This window comes from Daldinia decipiens, assembly GCF_022478715.1.
Source record: "Daldinia decipiens strain CBS 113046 unplaced genomic scaffold F4813scaffold_13, whole genome shotgun sequence".
Taxonomy (NCBI): Eukaryota; Fungi; Ascomycota; class Sordariomycetes; order Xylariales; family Hypoxylaceae; genus Daldinia; species Daldinia decipiens.
In genome coordinates this window covers 472,940-490,712 of record NW_026054556.1, presented here as the reverse complement: position 1 = coordinate 490,712, position 17,773 = coordinate 472,940, and the positions used below count along the sequence as shown (strand labels likewise).

General features: G+C 50.3%; 9 protein-coding genes across 9 annotated transcripts; 4 read left to right on the top strand and 5 right to left on the bottom strand.

The window, feature by feature from the left end:
- Positions 1 to 1,674: 1,674 nt before the first annotated feature.
- F4813DRAFT_49417 (uncharacterized protein) lies at positions 1,675 to 6,105 on the bottom strand. The gene is made up of 3 exons (XM_049248561.1): positions 3,794 to 6,105; positions 3,650 to 3,724; positions 1,675 to 3,562 (listed from the first exon to the last, which is right to left on the bottom strand). The coding sequence occupies exons 1-3, from the start codon at positions 5,472 to 5,474 to the stop codon at positions 1,878 to 1,880; spliced, it is 3,441 nt and encodes a 1,146-aa protein (XP_049100419.1). The 5' UTR covers positions 5,475 to 6,105; the 3' UTR covers positions 1,675 to 1,877.
- Positions 6,104 to 8,216, top strand: F4813DRAFT_49450 (uncharacterized protein). The gene has a single exon (XM_049248562.1). It carries the CDS (start codon positions 6,612 to 6,614, stop codon positions 7,587 to 7,589), a length of 978 nt encoding a protein of 325 aa, XP_049100418.1. The 5' UTR covers positions 6,104 to 6,611; the 3' UTR covers positions 7,590 to 8,216.
- F4813DRAFT_388730 (40S ribosomal protein S17) lies at positions 8,065 to 8,667 on the bottom strand (the record flags this gene model as incomplete). The annotated part of the gene is made up of 3 exons (XM_049246734.1): positions 8,065 to 8,154; positions 8,222 to 8,422; positions 8,521 to 8,667. 3 exons carry the CDS (start codon positions 8,665 to 8,667, stop codon positions 8,065 to 8,067), a joined length of 438 nt encoding a protein of 145 aa, XP_049100417.1.
- A 385-nt stretch (positions 8,668 to 9,052) lies between these two features.
- F4813DRAFT_356850 (mitochondrial ribosomal protein MRP51) lies at positions 9,053 to 10,948 on the bottom strand. The gene is made up of 2 exons (XM_049243037.1): positions 10,847 to 10,948; positions 9,053 to 10,781 (listed from the first exon to the last, which is right to left on the bottom strand). Exon 2 carries the CDS (start codon positions 10,695 to 10,697, stop codon positions 9,231 to 9,233), a length of 1,467 nt encoding a protein of 488 aa, XP_049100416.1. The 5' UTR covers positions 10,698 to 10,781; positions 10,847 to 10,948; the 3' UTR covers positions 9,053 to 9,230.
- On the top strand, positions 10,882 to 12,093 carry F4813DRAFT_49363 (DUF1681-domain-containing protein). Its single transcript, XM_049248559.1, has 2 exons — positions 10,882 to 11,099; positions 11,120 to 12,093. Exon 2 carries the CDS (start codon positions 11,156 to 11,158, stop codon positions 11,990 to 11,992), a length of 837 nt encoding a protein of 278 aa, XP_049100415.1. The 5' UTR covers positions 10,882 to 11,099; positions 11,120 to 11,155; the 3' UTR covers positions 11,993 to 12,093.
- F4813DRAFT_49313 (uncharacterized protein) lies at positions 12,093 to 13,537 on the bottom strand. The gene has a single exon (XM_049248558.1). It carries the CDS (start codon positions 13,082 to 13,084, stop codon positions 12,194 to 12,196), a length of 891 nt encoding a protein of 296 aa, XP_049100414.1. The 5' UTR covers positions 13,085 to 13,537; the 3' UTR covers positions 12,093 to 12,193.
- Positions 13,538 to 13,717: 180 nt separating this feature from the next.
- On the bottom strand, positions 13,718 to 14,964 carry F4813DRAFT_388726 (uncharacterized protein; the record flags this gene model as incomplete). Its single annotated transcript, XM_049246733.1, has 3 exons — positions 13,718 to 13,762; positions 13,843 to 14,594; positions 14,655 to 14,964. 3 exons carry the CDS (start codon positions 14,962 to 14,964, stop codon positions 13,718 to 13,720), a joined length of 1,107 nt encoding a protein of 368 aa, XP_049100413.1.
- A 193-nt stretch (positions 14,965 to 15,157) lies between these two features.
- Positions 15,158 to 16,662, top strand: F4813DRAFT_49302 (NAD binding domain of 6-phosphogluconate dehydrogenase-domain-containing protein). The gene is made up of 4 exons (XM_049248557.1): positions 15,158 to 15,323; positions 15,417 to 15,487; positions 15,549 to 15,919; positions 15,984 to 16,662. Exons 2-4 carry the CDS (start codon positions 15,443 to 15,445, stop codon positions 16,492 to 16,494), a joined length of 927 nt encoding a protein of 308 aa, XP_049100412.1. The 5' UTR covers positions 15,158 to 15,323; positions 15,417 to 15,442; the 3' UTR covers positions 16,495 to 16,662.
- Positions 16,663 to 16,702: 40 nt separating this feature from the next.
- Positions 16,703 to 17,525, top strand: F4813DRAFT_49216 (ATPase, V0 complex, subunit E1/e2). The gene is made up of 3 exons (XM_049248556.1): positions 16,703 to 17,037; positions 17,087 to 17,170; positions 17,289 to 17,525. The coding sequence occupies exons 1-3, from the start codon at positions 17,027 to 17,029 to the stop codon at positions 17,419 to 17,421; spliced, it is 228 nt and encodes a 75-aa protein (XP_049100411.1). The 5' UTR covers positions 16,703 to 17,026; the 3' UTR covers positions 17,422 to 17,525.
- Positions 17,526 to 17,773: the final 248 nt, after the last annotated feature.

Here is a 17,773-nt window from a genome sequence, read left to right as displayed (position 1 = left end):
CGTGCCAACGTTGCAAATCAGCATACGTGAAAGAAATAATTCAGCGGTCAAGTAAAAATGTCTCGGGTGTCCGCGTCGCGTTCTCCGAGCCACATTCTTCCGAAGATCGTGGGCCGGCGGAGGGGCGGGGGCCAAGGTGAAGAAGAAGACGGTAGAGTGAGATTATAGAAAGAAGTATAGATGGACGTATAAGATCTATGACATAGTTTCAGATCTAATTGTATAGTTAGATATTATAGATATCGTGATAGATATCGTGGTGTATATTATTATCATTATGGGGCTGGCTTGGCTTACTCAATTATTATGTAGGACTGCATCGTCTAAATGACGTCCACCTTTTCCACCTTTCCTCCATTTTCTCTCACCGGTTGTCGTACAACGAGAATAAACCCGGCACGCACATGGACATATCCATACATCCCGGTCTTAATTCGAGGAGGATTAAAGATGATGACGTATTGTGTAAGATGCCATTTTTATTGTCGACACGATATATCTCGCTACTCTTTTGGTATCTGGTATCTGGTATCTGGTATTTGGTATTTGGTATTTAGGTAACTATCTAGTCTGTCTATTATCTATTATGAAAGCTTGCGTGACGGAATGACAATAACTATGTACACGCAGACGATTCCGTACGGGGAAGGTTTAGTCGAAGAGTCGGGGACTTGAGTTGATGCATGAAGACCATGTATAATCACGATTGATGGTGGTATTTCTTAATTTTCCTAAGATATAGTTTACCGGCATATAGCTACATGTAGTTACTAGTTACTCAAACACAGGTGTATGTGTATTATGTATTGTGCTAGTGAAGCTGTGATACATGGCACTGAAACCAAAATACAGCCCAAGTTACCTTAGGAGGTACGTAACCACCAGGCTATAGACAATTTTCACCCATCTTACTCATCTTCTCCTATCCCACCCAAGTGAATAGTAGTGTGCTGCTATACGTAAGTAAGGCGGAGTGCACCGAGTCGACAAGCAGAACGAAGTAGGGCAAGGGAGAAAGCGAAAAAGAAAAAAAAAACAACAACAAAATATTGGATACACTATACTATACTACTCCTATAAGAAGTGAGGTTATTTATAGCAACGCAAATCTTGCGCTGATATCCGAGGCCGATACGACGTAAAAGGTGCACCTCTACGTATATCATACGCCCACGCTCCCCCTGATCGCAGGACGTCGCATGCAATATGAGAACATAGCTTACCAGTAGAGCATCACGATATAGTCTCGAGTCGCATAAGACAGTACCCAAAAAAAACCATACAAGCAAGTCTGGTCGAACAAAAAAAGACGCAAATTCCGCAATAGCTACCGTACATACATGAGCGAAGTAGTAAGTAGGTAGTAATAACAACGCTGCTCTCAATAGTGGTAGAAGAACATCTCCGTCATTATCATCATCATCATCATCACCCATAGCTTTAGCTGTGACTATGACTATGACCATGACCATGACTATGACTGATTACGATCGTGACTTGTGACTATGACACGAGCGACTCGACCGGGGATACCTTAACGAATGCTTCTGCTTTTGCTTCTTCGTTGCTTTCCATTTCACTCCTGTCCTAGTCCTCATCAATAACATCATCATCACACCTCTCATCTTCGCTTCTGTTCTCTTTCCATGATATCTGCACATCACTCCACTTCGTGCTTCGTACCGTAGATTCTATTACTTCCTCTACCCCTTTTGCCGCCGACGTCATCTTTCCGCCGTACTAACTAATAGGGAGTAAGGGGAAGTGGAGAGAAATTAGAACAGCATCCGCATAGGGCTATCCACACTGACCCTCCCATCTGTACCGACCCTCATGAGTATCGGCCACAGGTATTCGTAGGACGGTCCTCGAGACCGCTAGTCTGAACTCCACCCGACCCAGCTACGCGGCATCACCCGCCAGATCTTCACTTCGCCACTCCTAAGATCTTCCAACTTGAAACTCTCCTGCTTTACTTTTTTGCTTTCGCGACCCTGTTCCCATGCCCGAACCTTCTTTTTGGTACCGTCCCACTCTGCGACGATCGCCACGTGGTCCGGCTTGCCCACCTCCATAGTGTATTTGGCGTGCATAGGCCCATGTTTGCCTTGAAACTTGGCATTGCGGAGAGAAATGATATCTCCCGGTCTAATTTCGTCGTTGAGTTGTGTCGAAGCATTAGCTAAATTGGCGTAAACTAAGGCACCATAACCGCGCCTGCCGACAGGAAGTAGGACACCTTTCAGAGGCTTGAGAAGCTCTAGGATGAGCGCCCACGGAGATCCGTCGCCAACTACTGAGTCCTTCTTGGTCGCAACGGCACTGGATAGTGCTCGACCAAATTGCTCGTACGCCCCTTCTAGCTCGTCCTGGCGAAGGCTCCGAGGAGGTGCTTCATGGCGCTGCTCAAGCTGGACGTCTGCGGGATTTTGGCTGTCGAAATGAACAGTAACCACTGTTTGCGAGTAGTCTTGGAATAAGATAAACACTTCTTTGGTAACTGACGTCCCAGAGGTTGACTCATCACATTCGGTATAAATATCTGGTCTACCTTGAAAGACCGGAGGAAGTCCGGTTGGCGACAGCCACCATTGTGTATGGCCGGCTAAATCAATCTCATTTGCCACGTAGCTCGTTTCCATTGACGGTCGGGAGGCGTCGACTGATCTTCTTCCACCTGGTCTTTGCACGTCTAATGATTTTCGAAGTGGTGCCCTATTAACTGGCGGTGCTGGTGGGGGCCCTCGGGTGACTGGCGGAGGCGGAGGCGGCGAATGATACGCGGAAGCCGACTGAGGTGTTGGTGTCGGCTCGTCGTGGGCTGCTAGACCATGGGCAGCTGTGGCAGAAGAACTTTGGGCGGCATTGTAATTGAAAGGATCATAATCGTCATCGTCATGGGATGCTTCCTTCGGAGGTGGCGGCGGAGGAGCGGCCCGAGGTACGTCTATAGAACCTCTCGAGCCTGGTGGAGGTTGACTGGGAAGTGGCGGCGGACCAACTCTCGGAGCAGCGGCGCTGGGGACCGAAGGTGGAACATCGGTTACCGGTGAACGCACCGAAGCACTATCATCGAAGCTCGAATCCCGAGCATGCGACTTAAGCGCATCCTTATGAGGGACCGAAGATGCGATGTCAGTGTCATAATCGCCTTCATATTCGGTAACTTCACCCTCTTCGCCATTATCCAGAGCCCCAGGCCGCATTGGAAGTGCAATTCGCTCATCAGCGGTAGAAGAGCGACTTAGGGGACCACCAGGGGGAGGAGGGGGTGGGGGACGACTTTGGATAGGGGGAGGTGGAGCACCACCTGGTATAGGAGGCGGAGGGCGGCTATTCCTCTTACTTGGTACCGGCGGGGAGGTTGGTGAAACTTGTTCGCTAATATAGGAGGTCGGCCGATTGGGAATTCGTGGTGAAGTCGGTATTATAGGAGAGGCTATGGGAGCCGGGGGAGCCTCGCTTCGAGGAGTCTCGAGAGCTCTCTGGGGGTTCTCGGATAATTCGTCATCGGATTCGGAGCCCTGGCTGGGTGAAGTGACGCCGGTGGGAAGGGGTCGAGCTGGAAAGATAATTAGTATAGTACTATAAAAATTAAAAATTAAATATTAAAAATTAAAGATTAAATAAAAATAAAGGTGAAACCAACAATCTGTAGGCACCGGGGGCGGTGCAGGTCGGCTTCCAGGGACGGGAGGTGGAGCACTAGATGCATTTGACAGAGCTGCCCGTCGTGTTAATCGCCTTACCGTAGTCATAATAAGACAAAGCACACGCCGGGATTGAAACTTACGTTCTGGAGCTGAGCCAGTTGGCTGAGCACTGACAACTGGTGTAGTGTCTTGCTCGCCTGGCTCATCATGATCGGACTTGGCAGCTTCTTCCTCTTCCTGCTTGGGTTTCCCCATGCCAGGGAGAGCCATCAAAGTCGGCACCGGGGGAGCGGACATTCTAGGCGACGAAGGTCTATCTTGAATTTCGCTCGAACGGCGCTCTGATGGTGGTGAAGCTTTAGGTTTCTTGGGTATCGCCGGGCCTCCGACGGGCATCATCCCGGGCGGACCAAACATACCATGGAAGCCCATGCCACCGCTCATCTTCGCCATCCTGGCACGAAGCTCCTCCTTTCGTCTGACCTCAGGGTCGACATCCTCCTCTTGTCCCTCTTCTCCTTCTTGGTCCTCCGGGATTTCTGGCTCAGCAGCAGTTCCTCTATGGGGACGAGATTTTTCATCACTATCTTCTTTCTCGGTGAGATCTTCTTGACCTTCTGTTGTGTCTCCTGCGCCGGACATGTCCGCCTCGTTCCCGTCATTCTCAGCACGTGCTGCAGAAGACCTTCGCCGAGAACTTATTGACTGTCGTGGAGGTCTAGGCTCATCCATAGATTTCTTGCTGGCAACTTCAGCTGTATCCCTTCTTTCCAAAGGGGCCGGGGCTTCTGCCGCCTCATCTGCCGGTGGCCCTTCCTCGCTTTCAGTACGCTTTTTCTGGGGACGTTTAGGCTTCTCCTTCTTTGCAACGGCTTCGGCATGACGTTGAGCTGCTTCAGCCTGTTGTTTCTGGAGCAAGGCAATTCGCTCCTTTAAGCTAGTTGGTTTGGGTACGTCTTCCGCTTGGCCCTCGGAGGTCCCCGCAGGAATGAGCCCGGCCTTCTCCGCATTTTCTAGAGATTCCGCCTCTGTAGCTTTGATCTCGGGGTCCTCCTCCCGTCGATAGACTTTAGCGGTAGGCACATCGCGAGGCGGAGGCACAAAAGCATTTCTACTAGGCGGAGGAGCAACGAAAGGCTTTTTGATAAAGCCGGAACTTCCGGCGCTAAGATTGCCAGGTTTGAAAGGGGCAACCGGGGGAGCTGCTGGCTTGTTAAAAGCTGCTATACGATCTCTGAAGGAATTGCCACCGGGCTTCTCGGACACCGGGGGCGCAGCTCGAGCAGGACCCGGAGCTGGAGATTTTGATACTGACGGAGCAGCGACTCGGGGGCTTGTCGGATCGAAAGCCTTAGGTTGGACGGGGACGGGAGCCGGGATGGAGGCTGGCTCTAGTGGTTTAGCTACAGGAGCGACTGTGGCCGGAGGAGAGCGGGGAGTGGGAACTGGAATCGGCGGTGAAGCAACACGTGGTTCTCCGTAGGCTACTTCTGATGGTATATCCGCAGGCTCCTCCACAGGTGGTGGAGAGGATGGAGCAGCTGTTGGTGGTGGCGGAGGCGAGGAAGGGGTTACCTCTGCCTCCTTCTTACGAGTTCTTGTTGGACGTGGCGGGGCAGTCGGTTCATACTTCTCCACGAAGTTTCGGGGAAATATTCCCTCTCGCCTCACCCCTAGATCATCCACATATTCACCGCCGTACCAGTCGTCTTCCTCATTATCGGTGACGGTTATGATCTGGCCAATTCCAAAGGGCAGATCGTCCTCGTGGCTCGAGGTGTACTCGTAAATGGCCTTCACCTTGAATGGCACGGCAGCCATGGCGATGGTATGTCAAGGTGGTAATGTTGTAATATTACCTAGTGGAACTCGATCTCGGGAGCTTCTTGTGCAATTGGCGGGGTCGTAGACAGTAAGTAAAATGAAGGCGACCGTGGGGTCCGTAAATTGGGGTTGTTTCTCTCTAGCCGTTGGAGACGAAACAAGAATGAATCTATTCTTGAGTTTGTTTAATACAACAGGTGATGTATCACGATCCGATAAATTGGGTAGAAAGGGGAACACATGAGGCTGAGCATTCGCAAGCAGCCTGTCACAGCTAGCGGCTGGAGTAGGTCGACGTCAGCGCATGAACTTGTACATACCCTTTATATGGTTGGCTTTTACAAGATTGAATAGATGAGATGTAACCCACCGTAAAAGCCAAGCTTAGCCCGGTCGACCGAGGTTGCGTGCTTCAGGTTGGGTTTGGTGCATATGATTAGTGAGCTGCTTTGTATTCCCCGTATTCCAGTATTCAACGGGATCAGTAAGGGTCGGGACTAATCTAATCGGCAAAAGATAAAAAGTTCTGAAAAGTGCGGTTGGACGCCTGATGGGATTCAGATGTGAGGGAAAGGATGCAATGCAGTGTGCAAGGTTTCGTCGGCTTGGCTTAGCTTCAATGCTGATGCCCGCTCCGAGCGTCCCTAGGCTGCTACTACCTATGGGAGTACATATCTAGGTACCTAGGTACCTATGCTTAATATTAATGTAAGTGCACGGGCCAATGACGATGCTATATGCACCTTTCCCTCGCTTGAGGCAAGCTCCTTTTTGTTACATAGATGGAGGTACATATGGATGGAGGTAAGTAAGTCCGGTGGCTAAACGCCTCACCTTTCATTGTGGCACATTGCCTTGTCTAGGTACCTAGGTACCTAACCTAGGTAAATACAACTTGCACCGTGCGGGGTGATTGCGCTTTCTGCAGATAATACATACGAAACTACCTAAAATATCAAGACAGATTCACTCCCTCCACTGTGTCGCTACGTAATAGCGGGACTGTGATACGGACGAATATAGAATTTCAATACGATAAGTCAAAGAGTTACGACAACCTACCTACCTACCTACCTACCTACCTATCTTTTATATCCACCAAAATACCGAAATCATACCAACGATCTGAACAATATGTCTTCGGCAGCTCCAACAACCTCGTCACAACCCAAGAAGCCCAAGGGCATCTTAAAGAAACCCACAACCACCACCACCACCACCACCACCACCACCACCAACACCTCGTCTCCTTCCGCAGCCATAGCCCCCATCTCCCCCTTCCCAATCCAAGAACACAAACCAACCGCCTCCAAACCCAACGCCCGCGAAACAGCCATCCAACAAGCGCGCATAATCCAGCAGCAGCACGCATTCGAAGACGAGATCCAGGACTCCATCATCGAGCTGTCCAAGCTGCCCCTAGCCTCCTCGGCTGCATACGACTCCTCGAACCCTTCCCCTTCCGACGCCGACACCTTCCGGCAGCTAGTCCGGCTCTTCCAGCCGGGCGACTACGAGGACCTGATCGAAGAGCGCAACACGCTTAAGAAATGCGGGTACGCGCTGTGCCCGCGCCCGCGCGTGCGTCTCGGCCCGGGCGGCGAGTACAAGCTGGTGAGCTGGGGGCGGGGCGACTTTGGCATCGTGCCGCGGAAGGAGTTAGAGCGGTGGTGCTCGCGGGAGTGCGCCCGCCGGGCCATGTACGTCAAGGTGCAGCTTGGTGAGACCGCGGCCTGGGAACGGGCAGGCATTTCGTCTATCCGGATCGATCTGCTGGACGAGCCGAAGCAGGCCGAGGAAGAAGAAGAAGACGATGCGACTAGACGGCTCGAGAGGGAGTTACAAAGCGTAGAAAGGAAGGCTGCCCAGGATGCGAAGGATCTAGCGCTTGAACGAGGCGATGCCGTGGACAAGCCGTCTACGAGAAGGGTTAAGCTTACGATTAGGGAGAAGTCCGTTAAGATGGCTCCGCAAGAGCCCACGCTGGATAAAGATGGTGAGAGCCATTTGGTACTGGACGGGTACAAGCCAAAATTCAACCAAGAGCTGGAACAAAAAGGCGAAGATGAAAATGTGAAAGAGGATAATTCTGAAAAACCGACAGCAGAATGATATAACGGCATTTTGATCATTACTAGCATAATTCCGGCGTTTTGATTAAGATCATTTGAGATACCCTTAGTAGAAAATAATGGCAAAGACAATTACTTATACCGAGACACACAGTGTTGTTAATGGCCACCACATCATGACCATCCCCTTATACGCAATGCCGAGTTGTCCAATTCACCGGGACTGAAGGGGTTAATAACGACCTAGACTTTGTAAATCCTAGTCAAGTACAAGTCACGTACGGGCAGAAGGAATAAGAATTGGCCATCAACCGTCATCCCCAGAGAGAACACTGGAGAATCAGGGACACCTTGTGTGGGAAAGATCTCGTCAATTGCAGATCTAGAACGGTACCTACTATCGTCCGTAGTATAGACGCCGTAAAGCCATGTTAAGACCGATACCAGTTGCCCAAACCAACCATCATAACCCTCCTTCACTTTTCACGTGAGGAAATCGCTAATATTTGCAACGTTTATCGAGGAGCGCGGTCGCCGAATCTGCGGGGTCGCTCAGCGGTCTGCTGCTGGGTGACGGGAACGACGTTGACGGGGACGTTGTCGAACTATAGAACAGATCACGGTAAGCAATTGTCATTTAACTCGGAGACAATATAGGGAGAATAAACGTACGCCAAGGTGCTTCAGCAGGTCCTTGGTCTCAACATCGATGTCGAGTTGGCCAGCCTCGGTGTTCTGGACGAAGTCAAGGGCGGAGACCTCGGGCACGTATTGATCCTTGCGTTCTCGCTCCTCTTCTTGCAGTTTGAAGGAGATACCACGGACAGGTCCTCGTTGGATACGCTTCATCAAGTGGGTGGTGTAGCCGGCAATCTGTAAGCCTCCCGGTTAGCTTGGGTTTCCTGCTAGTTCGACCATTGCAGTTGCATGCAATGTTCCGTCTCGCATATAGGCCGGAGGTAGTTGCTGACCTTGTTGCGCAGACGCTTGGAGGCGATGATAGCGATCTCGTCGCAGACACGCTTGTTGGTCTCGAAGTCGAGAGTGAGCTTGGGGTAGTACCGCTCAATGATGACCTTGGCGGACTTCTTGACAGTCTTTGTGCGAACGCGACCCATTTTGGCGGTATTGGCTACAGGTTAGTAGGGGGAATGTGGTTGTTGAAGTCCGAAGATTGTTAAAATTGCGCTTGAGGATGTCTCGAAAAGAATTATTGGGAGTGTGCAGAATCTGTGTGGGGGGGAAATTCGGCAAAACTCTGGGTCCTAGGGCAGAAGAGAATCACGTCTTAATCGGCAAGAATTAATGGGTCCTTTAAAAGTACCTAAGTACCTAAGTACCTAATCTAAGCACTTATCTGACAGCCGCTGAATGGCGGTTGACAGCTGCCAGATCTACTATACGTACCTATGTGCTATTACCTACCTACGTTAAGGGCGTCCAACTACATGTAGGTACGTATTCCAAACACCAATACGGTCAAAGGAGGATATATGGAATCACTTGAGCTTGAGTGTTGATTTACTAGGGCTCCTCTATTGCCTCATAGAGCTCATAGAGAATATCTCCTATCTGATATGTACAGAAATCATACAAAGCACCGAGCTTACATCAAATACCACACAGCTACATGATGCCTCCGTTACTTCATCCCACTTCAGGGACTGGAACCCTCGTGAATCTACTCGTAGTGCTTATCACCCCTAAAAGTTTGGCCGAGGCCGTAACTTTTCGCACTGCCAGATGTCTTGCTTCCCAGCCGCACGCTAAATCTACCAGTGTCTCTAGGATTACGGGGCACTTGCGGAGTCGCACCCTTCTTCACAACCTCGTCGAATACGCTGCCCTCTCCCACCATCTCTTTCTGCACCAGCTGGCTCTGCTCGTTCGCATCTCCTATGTTGACGTAGATCCTTCCGGTGGAATCGACCGTGGCCATGCTGGGCTGCACGTAGACCTTCGATCCACCGTCTTTATCGAGATTTAGCTTGTGTATGGCTGCGCTGATCAAAGATACGTTCCCCTGCTTCGATGAGTTGAATGATGTATCCTCGGCCGGCGCGTGGCCGACGAATCCAGCGATACCGATGCTCGGTCCGAAACTGCCCGTGGCGAAGTTCGTGGGTTTCAAGACTCTCGCTTTGATAGGGGTGTGATGTAGCTGAGGTCCGTAGATCGCATGGTTCTCCTGGAAATTCCGGGTGCGCAGATAAGAAATACCAGCGGAAGGGTGTGTAATAGGGGGTCCGGTTGCCCCGTACGGACTCCCACGAACCAGTTTTGTCTTTCTTCCTGGCATCAATCTACCAAGCATTTCGAGTTCGGTAGCCAAATCTACTGGAGCAAGATCGAGGAACCGACTGACGAGGTTGTACAGGACCATGCGGTCTTGCCTCAGTTCCCTCATATATTCTGTCAATTCTTCATCCGTAATTTCGTCAGCGGTGAGTGGTGGTGGTATCTCCTCCCCAGCGTCGCCAGCCTTCTGCGCCTGTTCTTTCGACAACTCGACCGCGTAGATCTTCTTTAAAAAGGCACGGAATTCTACACGCTTCTTCCGCACCTTCTTATCAAGAAATTTCTTAAAGTCGCCATCTGTCATACCGGCAAGCCATGGCCCTGAGAACTTCCACCTTTTGTTCGCTAGTTCCGCTTTCTGCTCATCGTCTAAAGCGGTCAGATCGGCATCCTCCTCAAAGACCGACTTCGTATGTCTAACAGCCGTATTATCCATGCTGTTTGAGATTGGTACGCTAATTGGTAAGTTCATTTCTTGGTACTTCCGTAGAGTCATCGTATGGTCTGATGCAGACTGGAAATCTGTGACTTGCTCGACAGAATCGACCTGCCTTACCCGCGCGAGGGGATAGGTGGTATTCGTCGTAGTCTTTAGAGGAAATGGTCGCTTAAAGCCCCAATCGCCATTGATTCGAGAGGAGGCAGTCGTCGTCACAGTAAGATGCGTCGGGAAGTGGATCGTGGAAGTCGGAGAGTAGTGTTTAGTTGCCGAAGAAAGGTCACCAGGAGGAGCAGGTATTGGGGCTGGCATTGAGAACATGCGAGATGATCTCAGGAGCGCCGCCCCAGGGGAAACGCTCCGGCCAGCCGTCGTGAGCAGTTCCAAGCTCGCGGCGGGAATCAATGCCATGCTGATGAGGACCTCAGGCTAGACAGTATAAGTGACGCTGAGGATTTTTCGATGAAGCGCACGGAGTCGGTAGATCATCGGAAACTTCAAAGGTATAGTAGTTAACTAGGTACATATCTTATCGATTATCTTAGCGGGGCAATTCATACCTGTACGGTACATAGGTACCTACCTACTTACCCACGTATGAGGTACATAATAGGGGCAGCTCCTGCAGGCCTGCAGGGACTCAGGGGTGGTCTAAAGCTCCGCCGCCGACCCTCGTCATACCTAGAGTCTGTACATAGACGCTGGCTGGACTTACATGATAAAGAAGCATCAACATCCATCCCGACTAGCAAACCGGACAGACCACCGACCACCCCTCACCCCTTACCCCTCATCACATAACTTCTGCACGCCATCCGCTGTACGTGGGGTACATGAGGTAAAATCAAGGCAAAGAAGAAAAAAAAAATATGGAGTCAATCGACCCGGCTACTGGCCGAACGCTGCCACCCGATGCCATCCAGAGAGTGCTGTTCGTAGCGAGCCCCGTGCATGTCTACAACATCCCGCCCATGACGCCCGGGAAGGGACATGTCGCGGCGACCTGGACGGGAGAGGGCAGCAATGACCGACAGATCTTCACGGCGCGCATGCGCGTCATCGAGACTGCTATTCCCGTGCCCGGCAACAACACCGACGGCGACGGCGACGGCGATGGTGACGGCGACGAGCAGGTGAAGACGGATATCATCCTCGAGGACGCCAGCACGGGCCAGCTATTTGCCGCGGCACCGTACACGGCCGCCGCCGTCGTCGAGCCCGTCTCCGACAGCTCGCGGTTCTTCGCGCTGCGCGTGCAGGACGACGCCGGCCGCAAGGCCAGTCTCGGCATCGGCTTCGAGGAGCGCAGCGAGGCCTTCGACTTCGGCGTGTCCTTGCAGGAGGCCCAGAAGACGCTCGGCTGGAGCAGCCAGGCCGGGGGCCCGGCCGGGAAGAAGCCGGCCGTCGAGCGGAAAGACAGCGCCGAGAAGCGCGATCTCAGCCTGAAAGAAGGCGAGACGATTACGGTCAACTTACCCGGAAGATTCGGCAGACGGAAGCCAGAGCCGCCCCCTCAGGGCTCGGGCAGTGAGGGTCTATCGTCGTTCTCGTTACCTCCGCCGCCGTCTTCGGCATCACCTGCTTCGGCGCCTCGCGGTTCGGGAATACTTCCGCCCCCACCAACTTCGCACAGCAGCACGCGCGCAAAGCGATTGTCGGCGCAGGATTTAGGGTTTGACAACGGCAAGTTTGGAGAATTTGCATGAAGCACTGGACTTGGGTAGCTTGAACGAAAGTTTATTACTGGATAGCTTACGACGGGGGGGGGGATACACTATCGGTGATAGTCTTACTCTCGGGACGAAGTAGATTCTCATTATGAACACTCTAAACGATGACTTATGAACCGCCCCTTATCTAAATCCGTACCGTCCTTCACACTACAATCCAAAACGCGTGCCAGTACCCTAAAACCATGTAGAGTTGCACCGCTTTTGATTGTGCTCGGTACTGTCTTCACCTATTGGAGGCGGAGTACTTGGCCACCGCTGTTCCATCTCAGGGCTTCCCGCAGTAACTTCTACGTGGCTGCTATACGTATCGTCCAATGCATTACTACTAAAGGTGCTGTCTATTTCAAATGGGCTGGGCGTACGAGGGGCTTCCGGCACGTTCGTGGGGCATATGTAAGTTGGATTTGGCCAATAATATCCAGGATAAGCCCCTTGGCTCGGAAAGGCGTCCCAGGGCGGTGCATTTGGGTATACAATGCCCGTGTAGGGTGGATGATAAGCGTTGCAGACCGGATGTGGGCTCGCCTGGGGCCATGGCGGTATTGGCGGCGCAAGGAAATCTTCAAAGTTGGGGTTGTGGTGTTGCTGCGAAAGTCCCCTCGCTACCCTCTCCATCTCAACTTGGAGCCATCTCTCCTGACACTGTATCTCAACATGCAGTTCGCTCAGTCGCGCTAGTACCTTCTTCTCCTCCTCGACAGTGTCAGTAATACGATGTCTCAGCCAGCCGCGAGTTTTCTTCGCTTGTCTGAGCTTGTACGGAGTATCAGCCTTCTGTATCTTCTCTTCGACGATTGGCACCTGCTCGAATAGCTTGAGGGCTCGTGTATTATGCTGCTGTAGCATTTCAAGGAGATATAGACGCTCCCTATGTAGTTCATGGAAGGGTCGTGGGTGAAGCCCTAGTTGTAACGCACTAACCGATTGCCAGGGGTCACTGCGAACTTTCGTCTGCCTAGGTTCTGGATCAGAACCTCTATGATGATGGGATGGCCGTGATCTATTCATATGATTCCTGAAGCCATGGTTGTGGCGAGGCTTCTGGTCTTCTGGGTTTTCTGGCATGGTGAAGTTGAGGCCTCTGCGAACTTGGCTTATAGGACTTGCTCTGTGTTATATGTACGTGGAGAGACGGGGCTATTTGTAGAGCAAGTTATCTAGCAAAGTGAATAAGATAGCTATCCACTAGTATAAGAAAATGAATAGAAATAGTTCAAGGAGAGCCAGTTCTCTGGGATGCTCTGGTTTCACGGCAATAGTATCGGCACAAGGCAAGCTACGATTCTAGGTGCAGCCAGAGTTTCTATAAAGAAAACAGATGTCTACCTATCAGTGAATATACGTTGTAGAATCAAACCCCTAGTATATATTTATTGTTCTGCGGTAGGATGTTAGTATCAACAAAAGATGTCAAACTCAGGAACGTAATAGACATTTACTATAACTGTATAGATATGCCTTGGACTTCATAGACTGAGGCTTTATCCAGTACGGGCTGATTCGAATCTACAATGGAAATGGTTCTGGAATGAGTAAAGCGTGTTCTGGAGTGTAAAGCTTCCCTTCCAGACCATATTAATGTCTTTCAAAAAGGGTTCTCGGGTTTCTGTATAGAACATGTTGGATTAATAGTATGTACCAAATATAATAAATCTAAATAATAATACACCCAGTAGACTCTTATGTATGTAAGAGATATCATATAGCAAAACCATCATGTCGAGGAGGATCGCAAAAGCGCCACTATATCAATACCAGTTAGTGATCGCTAACTTCATATGATTCATACCTAGTGTAAATAGCTCAGAAAAGACACAACTTACTAGTCCTACAGCCTCTGCGGTCTTCCTCACAATTGATATCTCTTCCTTGGTAACGGGTCGACTGATATCCGCATATCTGACCTCCTCTTGACTTCCCTCTTCAGCCGTCTCCTTCTTGGTTCTTCTCTTTGGTTTCCCAACGTGAGCATCAGGTCTATACTGCTCCATGATGTTGACGAAGATATCTCGCGAAACATTCTGCGCTAGGTATCTCATGATTTCTTCACTTTCCGCCTCCTTTCCCGGCATTACTAAGTGTCTGACTAGCACGCCCTTCTTCGCTATACCGTCACCGGTGAAGCACAAGTCCCCGACTTGCGCATGCATGGCCTTAATACTCTCGGAAGCGGTAGAGGCATAGTCTTCGGCTTTCAGCAGGCGTTGAGACGTAGCCTTGTTCCACACCTTGAAGTCTGGGAGATATATATCGACAAGTCCATCCATGAGCTCTAGTGATGCGAGCGAGTCGAATGCTGACGTATTGTAGACGATGGGGAGCTTTAGTCCCAGATCGCGTGCATGTAATATGGACAAAGCCACTTGCGGTACCACATGCTCGGGAGTAACGAGATTAATATTGTGAACATGGCCAACGTCCTGCAATTTAATATACCACTGCGCCAGCTCTTCGGGCGTCAAGTCAAATCCATTCCTCTGATGAGCAATATCGTGATTCTGACAAAACGTGCATCGAAGATTACACCCGGAGAAGAAGACAGAGCCACTCCCGTTGTGACCTTGTATACAAGGCTCTATTGCTTAATATTAGCTTGAGTCCGGATTTACAAATATTATGGAATCGGCTCTCTGACCTTCGCCAAAATGGGGAGCGATTACGTTGACCTTGACGTCATGTCCGATGAGGCACATGCCCGTTGTCTCGTAGCGGTTAACGCCGCAAAGCCGGGGGCAAAGGTTACAGTTCCGGAGATGCGCGCGGGCGAGCTCGCGCTTCTTGGCGGTGTCAGCCTCCGATAGCAACTGGTACCGAGGGGTATAGTCATCTAGGAGAAAAGGTGGAGCTAGATGAAGGGGCCGACGATGACGAGGTCCTCGAGTGAGGTTTGTAATAAGAGCGAGATTCGCGCGAGCGCCGGACCGTACCCTACTACTTAATAACATCCTGAGCGGCTAAGCGCATATTTATGGTTGCTATATAGCTCTTGGTATCAACCAGCTGCCGATATAAGTTTATTTGGTTGCATATATGAACGAGTTAAAGCCGAATATTAATGACGAAAATGACGAAAAGTGTCTCGCCTTAGACCGGAAGCTTGCGGGGCAGTTTTAGTCGATGACCGGGCATATTATCATCCAGTGACTGCAACAGTTACTTTTTATCATATTATATACAAAGTCTACCCCTCTGCTGATGTTCCTAAAGTTTGAAAAATAGACGCTTGGAAAACATAACCACTTTAGATTTGTTGAAACTATCTGGGTGTTACGATATCTGATTTTCTATCACGCTCAAATAAAAGGTACTATTATCTACTAAGTATACTCACTACTTATTACCTACCTTACTTATCTAGGTAACTATAGTAATTAACATAGTTACTAATATGTTTTAGTAGCCGGTGAGATATAGGTAGTAAATATGGCACCTCAACTACTATGGATCGGCTTAGGGAACATGGGGAGGGTAAGTCTCTAATATCATGTATCATGACACTTGCGCCTGATTCACTAATTCTCTCATTAAGGGTATGGTGAAGAATCTGGTGGAGAAAGGCAACCTCGAGAAGCCCTTGCTCTTATACAACCGAACGAGAAAGCGTTCCGAAGACGTGGCATCTAAGCTTCCCGCGGGAAAGACTGAAATCGTCGATTCTATCGAGGAGGGCGTCAAGAAGGCCGACATAATTTTTGTCATTCTCTCCAACGACGCCGCAGTCCAGAACATCTTCGATACCATCCTTAAAGTTGACGTAGCGGGCAAGCTGTTCATCGAGTCCTCCACGATTCATCCGGACACTACACAAAAAGCTGCCGACTTAGTAGCTGAGAAGGGGGGCGATTTCATTGCTAGTCCTGTTTTTGGAGCGCCAGCAGCAGCCGAAGCAGGCCAGCTCGTGTAAGTCGGAACCTTTCACCCCGACCTACTCTTAAGACCTCATTTGCTCATATTAGAAACACAGTTTCGTCCCTGCAGGAACCAAGTCTGCCATCGACAGGATAAGACCCTATATTAAAGGCGTGATGGGCCGGGCAGAGATTCCATTTGAGGATCAGCCGCCAGCGAACTCGCTAAAGCTTAAGCTACTCGGCAATACCTTCATCGTGAACATGGCGACGGTACTAGGCGAGGGCTTCGCAACGGCGGAGAAGATCGGCATCGGCCCCGAGCCACTAAAGCAGCTTATCGACCAGATGTACGGCGGCATATACAGCGCTTACTCGGAGCGCATGTTAAAAGGCACCTATTGGAAGATGGAAGAGCCGCTCTTCTCAGCTAACAACGCACTTAAAGACGCGGGCCACGCGTCAAACTTGGCGAAGAGCGGAGGTGCCGAGCTCAGGCTGCTGGGTGTCGCTCAAAACTACTTGAAGAGCGTCGCCGAGCACGCGGGTGGCGACAAAGGCGATATCGCGGGAATCTACGGCGCTGCGAGGAAAGACTACGGGTTGAAGTTTGAGAACGACGCATGATTTATAGAAGAGATTAGTTACTTGGTGTTGGCTTTTGAATTGTTGCGTTAGAGATCTTAAGAAGTTTATGAGACAAACAATGTGATCTCACTCAAATCTTAAAAAATAGCTTCAATTGCCCTAAAACAGTAAAAAAAAATGATGCTTGTTGCAATTGAGTGAATTGAGTGAACTCTTGAGTTTAAATGCCATCTCAAAACAGGGATCGAGCAATAAAGAATATGTACCTATGTACTTCGTACGTACCTACCCTTTATAAGACCGTCTGACTTATGTAATCATACCTTTAGCGTCCCTAACGTCCTGAAGTTCCTGAACCGTTCAGCGCAACAGCAACAGCAACAGTAACAGGGCTGAACCGCGTTAACCAATTACAAGTCCCCCGATCAATTAACCAGGCAAGCTTCCATCTAGACCCGACGCTTTCCAACGCCAACTACCTACCTACCTACCTACCTACCTACCTAATCCTTCACAATTCCCCAGCTACCAATCCCACTAATTCGAAGTCGACAATCGCCCTGCTTACAACATGGCAAAGGGGTACGTCTGTTGCAATGCCCTCGCGCGCCGCCTGCTGACCATACCGCAGTTACAGCATCTTCGTCGGCCTCGCCATCGTGGTCGCCCTCTGCGTCGCAGCTTGGTTCTTCTCGCCGAAGGGCGAAAACCAGGCGTGAGTTGTTCTTTTTCTCGCATTTCCCATTCTCATGAGAGGAACAACCTCATATTCTTAATGCTGATCTTGCTTGCTTGCTTGCTTGCTTACTTGCTGACTGCGGATTTGATGATAGGACGTGGCGCTCCTCTCTCATCCTCGCCTTCGCCAGCTGCTACCTGATGTGGTTCATCACCTTCATGGCCCAACTGCACCCGCTTATCGAGCCGAGACGGTCTAACATCCGCGAGGGCTTCCAACACGAATGAGCTGGGCTCTGCGTCTCTCCTCGTTACGAAGCGATCCAATGCGGAAAGACGGGTTGAAAGGGATCAGGGACAATCAAGTTTGTAAGAGTTACGGAAGTCGGGAATGCAGAGGAATCATCTTAGTGTTTAGCTCGAACATTAGGAAGAAGAATGCCAAAGAGTACGACAGTATTATGAGGAGAGAAAGACTAGCCGGACTAAGCCGGGATGGACCTGTATAACACATCGCTACCGTTATCTACATGTTTGGTTTTGGCGTTCTGGAAGATGGGCATCAATCATATCAGCACTTGGCAGCAACAGAGCGAACAGACATTGCTGGACATCTGCACGGACATAGTGTTCTTAATAC